The sequence below is a fragment of the Triticum urartu genome, chromosome 5A, assembly GCF_056163025.1.
Source record: "Triticum urartu cultivar PI428250 chromosome 5A, HENAU_Tu73, whole genome shotgun sequence".
NCBI lineage: Eukaryota > Viridiplantae > Streptophyta > Magnoliopsida > Poales > Poaceae > Triticum > Triticum urartu.
This window is the reverse complement of record NC_141877.1, coordinates 399,103,141-399,118,420: the sequence shown is the minus strand read 5'-3', so window position 1 is coordinate 399,118,420 and position 15,280 is coordinate 399,103,141. Positions and strand designations below refer to the sequence as shown.

Here is a 15,280-nt window from a genome sequence, read left to right as displayed (position 1 = left end):
TTCAGCTCCCCCATCATGGACATCTGATATTGCTCTTGCATCATATATCCAAACTCTTCACTGTACTTCTGATTGGTGCAGCCGAAGATAATGTCATCCACATATATTTGGCACACAAACAGTTCACCATCATATATCTTCGTGAAAAGAGTGGGATCTAGGGAACCAGGTATGAAGCCTTTGCTCTTCAGGAAGTATTTGAGTGTGTCATACCAGGCCCTAGGGGCTTGTTTGAGGCCATACAGTGCCTTGTTGAGCTTGTATACCATATCAGGATGTTTTGGATTTTCAAAGCCAGGCGGTTGTGCAACATACACTTCTTCTTCAATCTTGCCATTGAGAAAGGCACTCTTTACATCCATTTGATATAGAACTATGTTATGATGATTTGCATAGGCCAGCAGTATGCGTATGGCTTCAAGTCTAGCCACAGGAGCAAATGTTTCATCGAAGTCAATGCCTTCCACTTGAGTATATCCTTGAGCAACGAGACGAGCTTTGTTTCTGACAACTTGACCATGCTCATCTTGCTTGTTGCGGTATATCCATTTGGTGCCTATTATATTGTGCTTCCGTGGATCAGGACGCTTAACCAGTTCCCATACATTATTCAGCTCAAACTGTTGAAGCTCTCCTTGCATAGCTTGAATCCATTCAGGTTCCATGAAGGCTTCTTCAACTTTCTTGGGTTCTGATATTGAGACGAATGCGAAGTGCCCATAGAAATTTGCTAGCTGAGTTGCCCTTGAACGAGTGAGTGGACCAGGTGCATTGATGCTATCAATTATTCTTTCAATCTGCACTTCATTGGCAACGCGAGGATGTACAGGGCGAAGACTTTGCACTTGCTGTTCATTGCTGTTATTGGAAGGAATGTCTTCAGGCTGAGCATTGTCTTCATGTTGATCAGGTGCTGAAATGATAAGTTCTTCTTCAGGATGAGCTTCAGAAGGTATAATTTCTCCAGTTCCCATTAGCTTGATTGATTCACTGGATGGAACTTCATCTAGCACACTTGGCAGCTGCTCTCTTTGTGAACCGTTGGTCTCATCGAACCGCACATCCACTGTTTCAACCACTTTGTAATGAAAGATATTGAAGACTCTGTAGGAGTGCGAATCCTTTCCATATCCAAGCATAAAACCCTCATGTGCTTTTGGTGCAAATTTTGAGGTGTGATGTGGGTCCTTGATCCAGCACCTTGCGCCAAATACTCTGAAGTAACTGACATTTGGCTTTTTGCCAGTAAGGAGCTCATAAGATGTCTTGTTCAGTAGCTTGTGAAGATAAACACGATTGATTGTATGGCATGCAGTATCAATGGCTTCGGGCCAGAATTTTCTTGGGGTCTTGTATTCACCTAGCATCGTTCTGGCCATCTCAATTAGTGTTCTGTTCTTGCGTTCGACGACGCCATTCTGTTGTGGCGTGTACGGGGCTGAGAATTCATGTGTGATGCCCAAGGTATCAAGATATGTATCAAGGCCAGTGTTCTTGAATTCAGTGCCATTGTCACTTCTGATGTGCTTTATCTTAGCGCCAAAATTGTTCATAGCTCGATTGGCGAAGCGTCTGAAGACATCCTGCACTTCAGTCTTGTAAAGGATTATGTGCACCCAAGTATATCTAGAATAATCATCAACAATAACGAAGCCATAGAAGCAAGCAGTAGTAGTTAGAGTTGAGTAACGAGTGGGACCGAAAAGATCCATGTGAAGCAGTTCGAAGGGTCGAGTAGTAGTCATGATTGTCTTCGAGGGATGTTTGGCCCTCGTCATCTTCCCTGCTTCACAGGCACCGCATAAGTGGTCCTTTTTGAACTTGACGCCCTCGATGCCTATGACATGCTTCTTCTTCGCAAGGGTGTGGAGGTTCCTCATGCTAGCATGTCCAAGCCTCCGATGCCAGAGCCAGCATTCTGAAGCCTTTGCTAGAAGACATACTGCAAGCTGTGGCCCTGCTGAGAAATCTACCACGTACAAATCATCTTTTCGATACCCTTCAAACACTAGAGATTTGTCAGATTCCATTAGTACAAGGCAACGATATTTTCCAAACATTATGATCATGTTCAAATCGCAAAGCATTGAGACAGACATTAAGTTGAAGCCAAGGGATTCAACAAGCATGACTTTATCCATGTGTTGATCCCTTGAGATTGCAACTCTACCTAGACCCAATACCTTACTTTTACCAGTGTCAGCAAATGTGATGTGGCTCTTGTCGGATGGACGTAAGGTTCAGTCCATAAGAAGACTTCTTTTGCCAGTCATGTGATTTGTACACCCACTGTCAATAATCCATTCTGAAGACGCTGGTGTCGTACCCTACAGTGCAGTTAGGGGGATAGGCTTCACCAAGAGCATTGTGAAGCAAAAACATTTGACGAACCAGTGGGTTATGAAAGCTTAGATCCAGGTTAGGACTAATAGGGAGAGTAGCAAGTGATTCAGGTACGAAGTACATAGTAAGACCATTTGGGCATTTGATCTTGCGCCCTACAAGATGTTTAAGGTCCCCAGCAATAGCGTCAGACGATTTTGGTTTTCTGCTGGAGACCTTTCCCTGCAAAAGAGAGTTAAGCCTTCTTAACCACCCACATTTTCAAGGGTGGCTTAGAAGCAATAAGTCTAAGTGCAGCATCTGAGAATTTTGGCTTTGAAGCCTTAGCAAACAGTCCTGCAGGCGGACAATAGTACTCATAAGAATAAGCAGAATAGTTCTTGGTCTTATGAACATGGCGGTTTGATGAACCGCTCTCATATTCATATGCCTGAGTATGGTTTCCCTGCAAAACATTTGCGTTAGTGCGACTCAGGTGAGTCCTCTGTTTGTATGAAGCCTTTGGACCGTATGAAGCCTTTGGTCTGAGGTTTGTCTTCTTCAAGTGAGGTGTCATGAAGACATTCACAGGAAGATTTTCCAAACACTTTTTCGGAACCCAGATCTTCTTCATAGGCGGTCCATTCATGCAGTTAGTACCAATGTACCTGGCAAACACTTCACCATTCTGATTCTTAAACAGTATATAGTTTGCATCAAAGGATTCATCAATGATAATGGGGTTAGCACAAGTGAAGCCAGTTAAATTGGATGGATCTGCTGAAGGTTCCTTTGCAGCAACCCACATGGTTTTGGGGTACTGCTCAGGTTTCCATTAAGAGCCATCTGCATTCATTTTCCTTACGAACCCAACACCCTCTTTCCTAGGGTTTCGGTTCAGAATCTGTTTTTTGAGGACATCACATAGTGTTGGATGCCCTTGAAGACTTTTGTACATCCCTGTTTCAAGCAATGTCTTCAACCTAGCATTCTCATCAGCAATAGCGGTGGTATCCTCAGCAGAGGGGTTAGTTACCGCATCAATAGTTGAAGATATTGCAACAGCAGTAGTAGTAGAACATTCAGCAACAGAAGTAGCATTATCACGCTCAATGCATTTAAGACATGGTGGTTCAAATCCTTCCTGAGCGGGACTGATCTGTTTGGCGCGAAGTGACTCGTTTTCCGTTTGAAGATCTTCATGAACCGCTCTCAATTTCTCAAGATCTTGCTTCCTTTGAAGATAATCATAGGAAAGCTTTTCATGAGTTGTTGAGAGAGTTTCATGACGACTTTCAAGTTCCTGATACTTAACGTGAAGATTTTGTATGTCTTCAATTAAGGATTCAGATCGAGTCATTTCAGCACCTAACAGATCATCGCTTCTGTCTAACAGTTTTTGAATGTGTTCCATAGCTTTCTGTTGTTCAGTTGCAATTTTAGCAAGTGTTTTGTAGCTAGGTTTTGAACCACAATCAGAGTCATCGTCACTAGATGTTTGATAGTGAGTAGTGCGCGTGTTTACCTTGGCACCGCATGCCATGAAGCAGTAGGTAGAAGTGGAGTAGTCCTTGTCATTTGCATCGGTGTCGGTGATGAAGTCATTGTCTTTAGTGTTGAAGATGGACTTGGCAACGTATGCTGTAGCCAGACTTGCGACGCCTGAGTCAGATTCCTCCTCAGACTCCACCTCCGCCTCTTCAGAAGCAGACTCCTCCTCTGAATCCATTTCCTTGCCAACAAACGCACGTGCCTTGCCAGATGAGCTCTTCTTGTGTGATGAAGACTTTGAGGAAGACTTGGAAGAAGACTTTGGATATTTCTTCTTCTTCTTCTTCTTGTCGTCAGAGTCATATTCCTTGCTCTTCTTCTTCTTTTTGTTCTCATTGTCCCACTGTGGACACTCAGAGATGAAGTGGCCAAGTTTCTTGCACTTGTGACATGTTTTCTTCTTGTAGTCATGAGCAGGAGCTTCATCATTCCTTGAACTTGATCGGGAAGACTTTCTGAAGCCTTTCTTCTTGGTGAATTTTTGGAACTTCTTGACAAGCATAGCAAGTTCCCTTCCAATGTCTTCAGGGTCATCAGAACTACTGTCAGATTCTTCTTCAGATGAGGAGACAACTTTTGCCTTCAAGGCATGAGTTCGCCCATAGTTTGGACCGTAGATCTCTCTTTTCTCCGAAAGCTGAAACTCATGTGTGTTGAGCCTCTCAAGTATGTCAGATGGTTCGAGTGTCTTGAAAGCAGGACGTTCTTGAATCATCAGGGCCAGGATGTCAAACAAACTATCAAGTGATCTCAGCAGCGTCTTGACGATTTCGTGTTTGGTAATCTCAGTGGCGCCGAGGGCTTGAAGCTCATTTGTGATGTCAGTGAGTCGGTCAAATGTGTGCTGGACATTCTCATTGTCATTTCGCTTGAAGCGGTTGAAGAGATTGCGAAGAACACTGATTCTTTGATCTCTCTGGGTTGAGATGCCTTCATTGACCTTGGAGAGCCAATCCCAGACCAGCTTGGATGTCTTCAAAGCACTCACACGGCCATACTGTCCTTTGGTCAGATGACCACAGATGATATTCTTGGCAGTAGAGTCCAGTTGAACGAATTTCTTGACATCAGCAGCAGTGACACCTTCTCCAGCCTTGGGAACGCCGTTCTCGACGACATACCATAGGTCGACGTCAATGGCTTCAAGATGCATACGCATCTTATTCTTCCAGTAGGGATATTCAGTTCCATCGAAGACGGGGCACGCAGCGGAGACTTTAATTATCCCTGCAGTCGACATAGCTAAAACTCCAGGTGGTTAAACCGAATCACACAGAACAAGGGAGCACCTTGCTCTGATACCAATTGAAAGTGCGTTATATCGACTAGAGGGGGGGTGAATAGGCGATTTTTATGAAAGTCTTCAGAACATGGGAGTTTTGAAGACAAACGATAAAATTAAACCTTATTACCATGCAGCGGAAGGTAGGCTACACTAGGCAAACCATAGTCAAGTATTCAATGAAGTGAAAGCACAAAGACTAATAGCAGCTAGGCAGTAAGAATCAGGTAGGAAGATATTGTGAAGCCAAACAGAACACGCTGTCACTCAGTGAAGACAAATGATAGAGCAAACATACAATGACTTCACAAGGAGTAACAGTAAGTAAAGTGAAGTGAAGATGAAACCAGTGACTCGTTGAAGACAATGATTTTTTGGACCAGTTCCAGTTGCTGTGACAACTGTACGTCTGGTTGGAGTGGTTAGGTATTTAAACCTTAGGACACACAGTCCCGGACACACAGTCCTGAACACGCAGCTCAGGACACCCAGTCCTCACCGTATTCTCCTTGAGCTAAGGTCACATAGACCTCGCCCAATCACTCAGGTAAGTCTTCAAGGTAGACTCCCAAACCTTCACAGACTTCGTTCACCGGCAATCCACAATGTCTCTTGGATGCTCAGAACGCGACGCCTAACCGGCTGGAGGATGCACAGTCCTCAAGTGTAATAAGTCTTCAGATCACACAGATAAGAAGACTTAAGTGATGCCCAATTCTCTCTGGCTCTGGGTGGTTAGGGCTTTATCCTCACAAGGAATTCTCTCTCAAAGGCTTCGAGGTGGGTTGTTCTCAAACGACAAAAGCCATACTCTCAATCTGAGCAGCCAACCGTTGATGGTTGTAGGGGGTGGGCTATTTATAGCCACTTGGCAACCCGACCTGATTTGTCCGAAATGACCCTGGGTCACTAAGGAACTGACACGTGTCCCAACAGTCAGATTTCAAACTCACATGGCAACTTTACTTGGGCTACAAGCAAAGCTGACTTGTCCGACTCTGGACAAGATTCGCTCTCATTGTCTTCACTCGAAGACATGGTTTTTTTTTTGGTTTAGGTTTAGGCATCACTTCAGTCATTCTGACTGGTTCTCTTAGACCCCACTTAACAGTTCGGTGATTCCTATGACTCAACACAAAAAAATGAAAGAACTATGAAAGATCTAAGTCTTCGAGCTCCATAGGCTTCATATCGTGTCTTCTCTTGTCATAGTCTTCAATGTGAATATCTTCATATACCACCTTTGACTTCAATGTCTTCATAAAGTTTTAGGGGTCATCTCTGGTAGTGAAACCGGATCAATGAGGGACTTCTACCTGTGTTATCCTGCAATTCTCACAAACACATTAGTCCCTCAACTAGGTTTGTCGTCAATACTCCAAAACCAACTAGGGGTGGCACTAGATGCACTTACAAAGCTACTTCCTAAGCATGACCGGACGAGACCTGCTAAACCAGTAAGTATTCAAACACCCACATACTGCAATGTAAAATAGCATCCCAGCTCACAACCCTTTGCTAGCAAAAAAAATAAACAAATGCATGTTTGCATGTGATTTGCAGGAAAGCCATGAATGCAAGGAAAGATGATTTGGATGATGTATTGAAACTTGTTTCATTCTTCAAAGACATGAAGGCAATAAATGATGAGTTTTTCTATGACATCCAAGTGGACAAGGACAAGTCAATTAAAAACATTTTCTGGTCCAATGCAAGCTGCCGAGGAGACTATCAAGACTTCGGCGATTGCGTAACATTCGACACGACTTACAAGACCAACAGATTTCATATGCCCCTGGGAGTGTTTGTTGGAACAAACCATCACTTGCAGTCAACGATATTTGTTGTTGCCCTGATAAGAGACGAAGATGCAAAGTCATTCAAGTGGCTATTCGATACATTTCTACAGTGCATGAACAACAAGCACCCAACTTGTATTCTAACAGGTGAGTTCAAAAAAAAACTCCTCAAGTTTCATCATCTTTTCAGTCTATGGGTCTGTGTTGGTTGGGTACATTGGTTTTGTCTGAAAATAATGTAAATAATGCAGTTCAACCACTGTAAGCACAGAAGTCCAACTAGCAGTACAAGAAAGCAAAATTATCTGTCACATGTTTACAAAAAAAATTAGTTATGAATGTGAAGTTCAAATACATAAATCATAGAAGTTCAAGGACAAATCTGTAAGATAAATATATGTAGCATGTTCAGAAAAATATAGTTATTTACGTGAAGTTCAAGCACTGCTACCACAGAAGTTCAACAACAATGCTTTAAGAAAAATTTTGATTGCGACACTACTAGTTTGTCCTACTACTAACTGTGAAGTTCAAGCACTGATACCAAAGAAGTTCAGCAACGCTGCTGTAAAGAAAAAATACATGTGACATTCTTAGATACCATACTGCCAAGATGTGTAGTTCAAGTACTTGTACAACATAAGTTCACCATCAGTACAAAAAAAGAATCAAGTTTCATTTTTTTTAATTCATGCAGACCAATGCCCATCGATGGCGAAAGCTATACCACAATCATTTCCAAACACCGTCCACAAGCTATGCCATTGGCACATCATGAAGAAGTACAGGGAATACCTCGCGTTGCTGTACAAAAAGTATAAAGAGTTCACAGCTATATTAAACTGGCCACTGATGCCAACGGAGTTTGAAGATGCCTGGGCTAAAATCATGCACAAATACAACCTGGAGAACGACCAGATGATGATGCAGCTCTGGAGTGATAGCAAGATGTGGATTTCAGCATATTACAAGAACATTTTCTGTGCTAGAATGACTTCAACACAATGAAGCGAGAGCATGAACCATGTGCTAAAGAAAGGGTTTGTCAAGGGGACCCAGAACCTACACAAGTTTGCTAGGCGGGTCAATGCTTGCATACAAACTCGGATGCAGAAGGAGAACGAGCAAACAATGACCAGCATGGTATGATGACAAGTACAAAACACCCCCATCATGTTCTGTTTTACCTTCAACATGTGCACTTTGAATTTAAAAAAAATGAAACCCATGACTCTGCTTTGACTAATATCTCACTTTTTGACATGTGCAGACCAATCCTGTGACAAAAACAACTTACGTCTATGAGGAAGACATGTCTATCAAGTACACGAGAGCCGTGTACACTGAGATGAGGAATAGGATGAGAAAGGCCACGCTATTTCGCGCAAAGCGTACAACAGATCCCACTAAGTACCTTGTGTACTACCACAACAAGTCTAGCCATGATGATGAAGAAAGATTTTCCTGGTCAAAGCATGAATTCCAGGTTGTAGCTGACCCAGAGAAGGAAATATACGAGTGTGAATGCAAGCTCTGGAGACACACAGGTGAGCGAAAAAACAAGATCATTAAATAGCTAGACTAGCAGTATCATATCAAAATTTGTGAAACTCATTGCTGGCTCACAAACTATGTATTCTGCATTCATCACAAAAATGCAGGCCTGTTCTGCCTTCACATCATGAACATACTGGACTACATCAAGCCTGACAAATTTCCAAACAAGTATATCCTCAAACGGTACACAAAGACTGCAAGATCACAACCAACCTTTGATACAAGGGACTACAACACAACCGCATCGGATGGCAGCTCAAGGCTATCGAAGCAAGACATCTTGCTGCAGCTGAATTTGATGGTTAACAAGAAAGCGATGAGATGTGACTAGCAATATGACAGAGCCTACTATGTTCTCAAGAGGCTTGTGGAAGAGCTTGATGCAATACATTCAGCAAATCAAGCGGATGCTGACGAAAGGATGGCTGAAGAGGACGCTGAAATTGAAGATGACCTTCATTATTATGCAGCTGAAATGCTCAACGCCGCCGCTGAAGCCAACCAATGCAAGCAGGATGATGGCCAATCAATGGAGCAGCGACAGCAAGAGACGATGAAATTGCCGTTGTATTCTGAAACAAAGGGTAGGAAGAAAATTACTGCAGCAAAGAAAAGTGACAAGAGAGCTCAAATGAAGGCACCACCTGCAGGAAGAGTCGTCGTGCACGATGAGAACGGAGTGCCACTTGGACACATGAAATGCAGTGTGTGCAACCAGGTTGCGGGACACAACAAGCTGACCTGTCCAACACTATTGGAAAGAAACAATGCTGAGGAGATCAAGCAAACCAAATCTCAAAAACAGCAGCCCAAAGTTATGGAACAAAAGAAGGGACCACACCCAAAGAAAGCAAGCAGCAGACTTTGTAGCATATGCAAGGAGTATGAACCACATAATGCAAGAACATGCCCGAAGCGCGCAGATGCTGAAAAGACAAGCAAAATGCCAGAGAAGAAACAGAAAGCAAGACCTAGAGCCAACAACAAGAAAGTGGTGGAAGATGAAGAGGAAGACGAAGATGAAGACACCGTCGAAGAAGAGGAAGAGGAAGTGGAATGCGACGATGAAGAGGAAGACGACAATGAAGAGGAAGAGGACGATGAAGAGGAAGAGGTACATGTCAAGCAAAAACCTCTACCACCAGGAGGAGCGCAAGGCTCATGAACAATTAGAATAGGTCAATTAAAACAATGCAAACTTGTGTCATGTCAATGTGCAGAACATTATGTCATCCCCTGGTAATAAACATTGTGAAGTTCAAGTAATATTACTGCAGAAGTCCTGGTATGTTATGGCAGGAAGTGATGTGCTGGTGTTGTATTGCATGAAAGAGCAAGCAGTAATAAATTGAAAAACATACACTGTGAAGTTCAAGTAATATTACTGCAGAAGTCCTAGTATGTTATGGCAGGAAGTGATGTGCTGGTGTTGTATTACATGAAAGAGCAAGCAGTAATAAATTGAAAAACATACACTGTGAAGTTCAAGTAATATTACTGCAGAAGTCCTGGTATGTTATGGCAGGAAGTGATGTGCTGGTGTTGTATTGCATGAAAGAGCAAGCAGTAATAAATTGGAAAACATACATTGTGAAGTTCAAGTAATATTACTGCAGAAGTCCTGGTATGTTATGGCAGGAAGTGATGTGCTGGTGTTGTATTGCATGAAAGAGCAAGCAGCAAATAATCATACAGTTTTGAAGTTCATGTCAGCTTACAGAAGAAGTTCTGGTATGTAAAATCGATGTAGGAAAAGAATATGCTTAAAAAATAAAGTTTCGTCGCATAAACTAAGGTTAGCAAGCCTAAGACAATGCGTTCAAATGTGAAGTTCTGCTTGGAAACGTGCAGAAGTTCATGTACAATGCAACAAAGATAAAGAAACGTATGATTATTACATATCAGGACTTGAAAAAACACAAAAAAATATAGATTCTACGCAAAAGCATACATATTGGTTGGATTGAACAATACCAATACATTACACAACACAAAATATCCTCTCCATCTGAAACCAGCAGCCCAGCCACATCTCAAAGCAGAAGTTCAACTCTACGATCATATGTTGGGAGCCCAAAAATAAACAACACAAAAAAATCAAGCAGTTCAACCAAAACCGAGGCAGAAGTTCAGGTACATCTGTTGGGGCAAAAACATTCAACACATGGATACTAAAAAACGACGCAGTACATTGAAATTCATAAAGCAAAATCATTCTTCACACAAAATGCATTTGTCCACAATATCATAAGTAATAGTGCTACACCTATAGATACACAAATCACTAAAAACATTCTTACAACCAAATCTTTACGGAATTGTTCCAATCATTAGCAAACCTAAAAAATCTGTACGAAATCAAATCTACAATGAAACTAATGCTTCGAATTCACGGGCCAAAGGACTGGATCTCTTTAGGGAGCTCTGAACGCACGACTTCATTCTTCTCGCTAAAAATCAGAGTGTGCATGAACTCAGCCTTCCAGTCATCTGCAGCAGCCTGCAAACAAAGAAAGGTGAAAACGATGGTTTAGTAACGGATATCTAAAACCACAGCAGGAGCGTCTCAGCAAAAACACACAAGAATAATCAAAGGATGATGAGACAAGAACAAAGACAGAACATACTTCCACATCATCAAAATCTTCAACAATCTCATCGCCATCATACAAAGAGCTAAACTTCACGGCAAAGAAACCACAATTATTACTCTTCTGCTTCGGAACGTCGATGAAAGTTGGCCTCTTTGTAATAGTCACCCAGTTAGGCTGCTTGCTCGCCTTCTATGCAGCCTTGCCATACACCTCCTCGAGCAACCCAACAAATCTCTTCATCTGCCGGAAATAACAAAATTAGATGAAGTCAAAAACATGTTAACCAAAATAGTTAAGTTCAGGTACATAAAAAAGCGACACTTGCATAAGATCCACCTAAACAAAATAGCAGAAGTTCAACTTCTAAATGACAGTCAGTTCAAGCAGTATTACCAAAACAGAGACAACAACATATTTTGTCAACACAAGGCATAATAAACTTCGTGTCAAACAAGAGAATGTGAAAGGAGGTTCAGGCTAAGAAACACTCACGATATTTTGGCAGTCCCCGTGGAAAGTCGTCCGCGACGTTTCCATATTAGCGTAAGAAAGTGAATCAAGGATGTCAATGCTCCCACGATATCTATTCACCACGTACACACTGTAGTGCGCCATTGTGCCAATTGGCTTGAATAGAATCAAGAAAACCTGCCAAGAATGAAAGGACCGGTGAACACAAACTATAAAAGCATATGTACTGAAGAACCGGCATGAACAAAAACTTCTTGACAAACTCAGCAAAAGGATGCACATGAAATTAAAAAAAGCAAGAGTTATGAAAACCTAACCAGCTTTGCGTTAAGAAGGTCTTCTTCCTTGCGAACAAACATTGGGAGGAGACCAGCAGATTTTTTTGCATCAAACTTTGGAACTGTTGCACCGAAGAAATCATACTCCAGGCAGTACTATGCATTCACAAAAACACAATTAAAACACCTCCCAAATGCTACTACAACAAAACTAAGGCAAAAAGAAGGAGATAGGGGTGCAAAGAACTAAAACCTGTATGAAGTAGGGACTAAGTACAACCCTGTCAGCACTAGTGAATATCTCAGAGGTCTCCGGCTTATCCTTCCACAAATTTATGAGATAATCCATTATGTCTCCTTCCATCTGCTGCCCTTCACCGAAAAGCGTATAAAGGACACGTCTTGTGAGGTCAGTTACATTCGCAGGGATGGTAAACATGCAGTAGCTTGTCCTGCATAATACAAAAGGATGGTAAAAAATATATTAGCAGTTCAGATACAATAACAAACAGAAGTTCAGACACTATAAATCAAAAGGCAAGAGGAGACATAAAACAGAAGTTCAGATACTACAACAACGACAGTTCAGACAATACAACAACAGAAGTTCAGACACTACAACTCCAAGGCAAGGGAGCGACAGATGAGGGTAACTCACTCAGAATACTTCTCCAGGCCGTCTTTTACTCAACACATACTGTTTCAACTTCCGGGCCTTGGATAGATGAGGGTAACTGTATTTTTTCAAGGGAGCGACAGGAGGACGCCACTTCAAAGGCAATCTTGATGCTCTCTTGGAGGAAGTTATGTTCCCAGACTCAACTGTTGGTTTCCTCCTGGTGATCACAACATTCTTCCCACCTCTACCAGCAACAGTACCAGCAGCACATTTAGCATTCTTCGGGTAAGCAATCTTCTCAAAATCATCATCGGACGAAATCACTTCTGCTTCGGCTGCTTCGACTGCATCAGCCTTCCTGTAGCAAGGGGTTTTTGGAGTACCACGAAAACCACCAGCCTGCTTCCCCAACTTGGAAGGAATAAGGGTCCGAGGTCTATCATCTCCTATCGGAGCTGTACTCATCGGTTCCTCCATAGGCTGGTATTCCTGTGACCCAAGGAATGAGTAGTGGTAATCGGTCAGCTCCAATGGTTCCACTATCAAAGAAAAAAGGAAGAGAAAACATCACCATTAAATACAACTGAAGTTCAGGAACATCACAATGTGCAGTCCAACTAATAAAGATGACATGGTTACTACTCAAGCTGACCTAAAAAAATTAGTTGCAGTAAAAAACTAAATGAAGTTTAGGCACAACCAGAGGCACAGTTCAAGATAAATATGAAGTTACATAGATGTACAAAGAAAATGCTCCTCTCCTTCCGAAACCAGAAGTCCAAGTTTCAGAGAAAAATATGAAGTTCAGGTAGAATAAAAGATGCAGTGCAGGTAAGCAGTACAAGTTCCAAAATACTTACATGTGTAGTAGCCAAACAGAGCTTGGAAGTCTGTCTCAAACAGGTTAGAAGAAGCGATTGAGTACAGCCACGTCTTCCTGATATCCCCGATATTCTCATGGGAATAATTTGCAAGAACCCCGTCATGATACGAATTAACATTCATAAGCATGAAGAATCCGCAGTCGATACTGCCATCAAACGAAGTAAAAGAAATAGTGTTAGGACAGAAAAAGAAAGCCAACGAATTAAACACGTCGCAGCTTAAGTACAACTACAGTTAAACAGATGTGATAAAGAGAAAAAGTCGAACTCATACTTGTTTTGTTGCTGGGGGACATCAATCCAATCGAGAGGGAAATTGTCGATGCTAAGAGGACTGAAGGGTGTCTCCCTGTCGTTGCTGGCATCCTTCCAAAGCCTCTTGATGTTGTCGGTCATCTGCCGAAACAGGCGTACCACACATTCATCTTTTGGTCCATAGTAGGAATCGAGAAGCTGGAACCTTGAATTCTTCAGGTCAAGGAATACCGACACCCAATGACCGACACCACCCATGGAAGCAGGAAGCTCAGGCGGGTCAAAAGTAGGGAAAACAACCTGAAGCATCATAAAACACACGAATCATTAAAAATGAGAATTAATATCAGAGCGGTACAAAAGAAAAATAAAACAAATATTAACACAGTGGATCGCACTGCAAAACTAATACAGAGGCAAAGAACAAGATATTGCATACCGAATCATGTGCATCCATGCTATCTGGACCACTCGCCATGAAGTACTTCCTCGCACGGGAATCAAATTGACCTCTGAAAATCTTGTCCTAAAATAATGCAGACAACACCAACATATGAAAAAAAATACAAAAATGAGACGAACAAGTTTTAACTAAAATGGTAAGGAACAAAACAGAAAAGAAATCACTCTATGGTTGACTTACACAAACCCAATACGGCAGGATGAGTTTATCCGATCCCTGGTACTTCGCACGTAGACAATAGAGTGCACACTCAGCCACATTAGATGTAAGCATTCCGCGGGGACCAAAAGATATTGCGACTTCTTGAACCGAAGCTTCACACTCCTTGTTTCAGAACATAATCATTTCTCTAAAACAAGCGAATAGAAAGTAAAACAAGTTCAGCAGCAGGAACTCAGGAAGTTCATAACACATGTTAGCACAGAAGTTCAGCTATATCACAACAGGCAGTACAGTGCAAAAAGAGGCCAGAAGTTCAGCACCAGAGAAGCAAAAAAACAAGAAGTTTAGGTACATAGAGTTGGGAAGTTCAGGTAAGAAACCACAGGCAGTTCACAGGGGGTACATGGATGATGTAAATATTGAGCAGACACAGAAGTTCAGCTATATCACAACAGGCAGTGCAGTACAAAAGAGGCCAGAAGTTCAGCACCAGAGAAGCAAAAAAACAAGAAGTTCAGGTACATAGAGTTGGGAAGTTCAGGTAAGAAACCACAGGCAGTTCACAGGGGGTACATGGATGATGTAAATATTGAGTAGCTGCACTCGCCTCTTGGAACGATCATTCCTAAGCCTAGTTACACTGTAATAAAAGTCATCAACCTTCTTTCGGACGACAACAAGGTCGCTATCTCCTCACCAAAAAGAAAATAGCAATTAACAACAACACTCAAAGCACATAGATTCACGACAGTTTCAATTAAGACCAACATTCAAGCACAGACATTCAAAACATAAGCACATCTCAGCTGCTACATCAGAAAAGATAAAACCACAGCATCATAGACATCACAACCCATGCATTACAAACCTCCACCCACATAGAAAACAGGTTCACTTAACATTCTTTACAACCCAGACGACAAACAACAAAACCAGAAGTTCAACTTAGACCACACATGCAGTTCACAGGGGATATCATGGACTAAACCAAACAACGAAGAGGGAAGGGGATGGGGAAAGAAGAGAGAAGCATGCTCCTCTCT

General features: G+C 42.1%; 1 protein-coding gene across 1 annotated transcript; it reads left to right on the top strand.

Moving 5' to 3' along the window:
- Positions 1-7,665: 7,665 nt before the first annotated feature.
- Positions 7,666-7,962, top strand: LOC147971584 (protein FAR1-RELATED SEQUENCE 5-like). Its single transcript, XM_087524031.1, has one exon. The coding sequence runs from the start codon at positions 7,666-7,668 to the stop codon at positions 7,960-7,962; it is 297 nt and encodes a 98-aa protein (XP_087380157.1).
- Positions 7,963-15,280: the final 7,318 nt, after the last annotated feature.

What these genes read in the sequence shown, in the direction of transcription:
- LOC147971584 (XM_087524031.1), top strand. Translation starts at nt 7,666, where the DNA reads ATGGCGAAAGCTATACCACAATCATTTCCAAACACCGTCCACAAGCTA.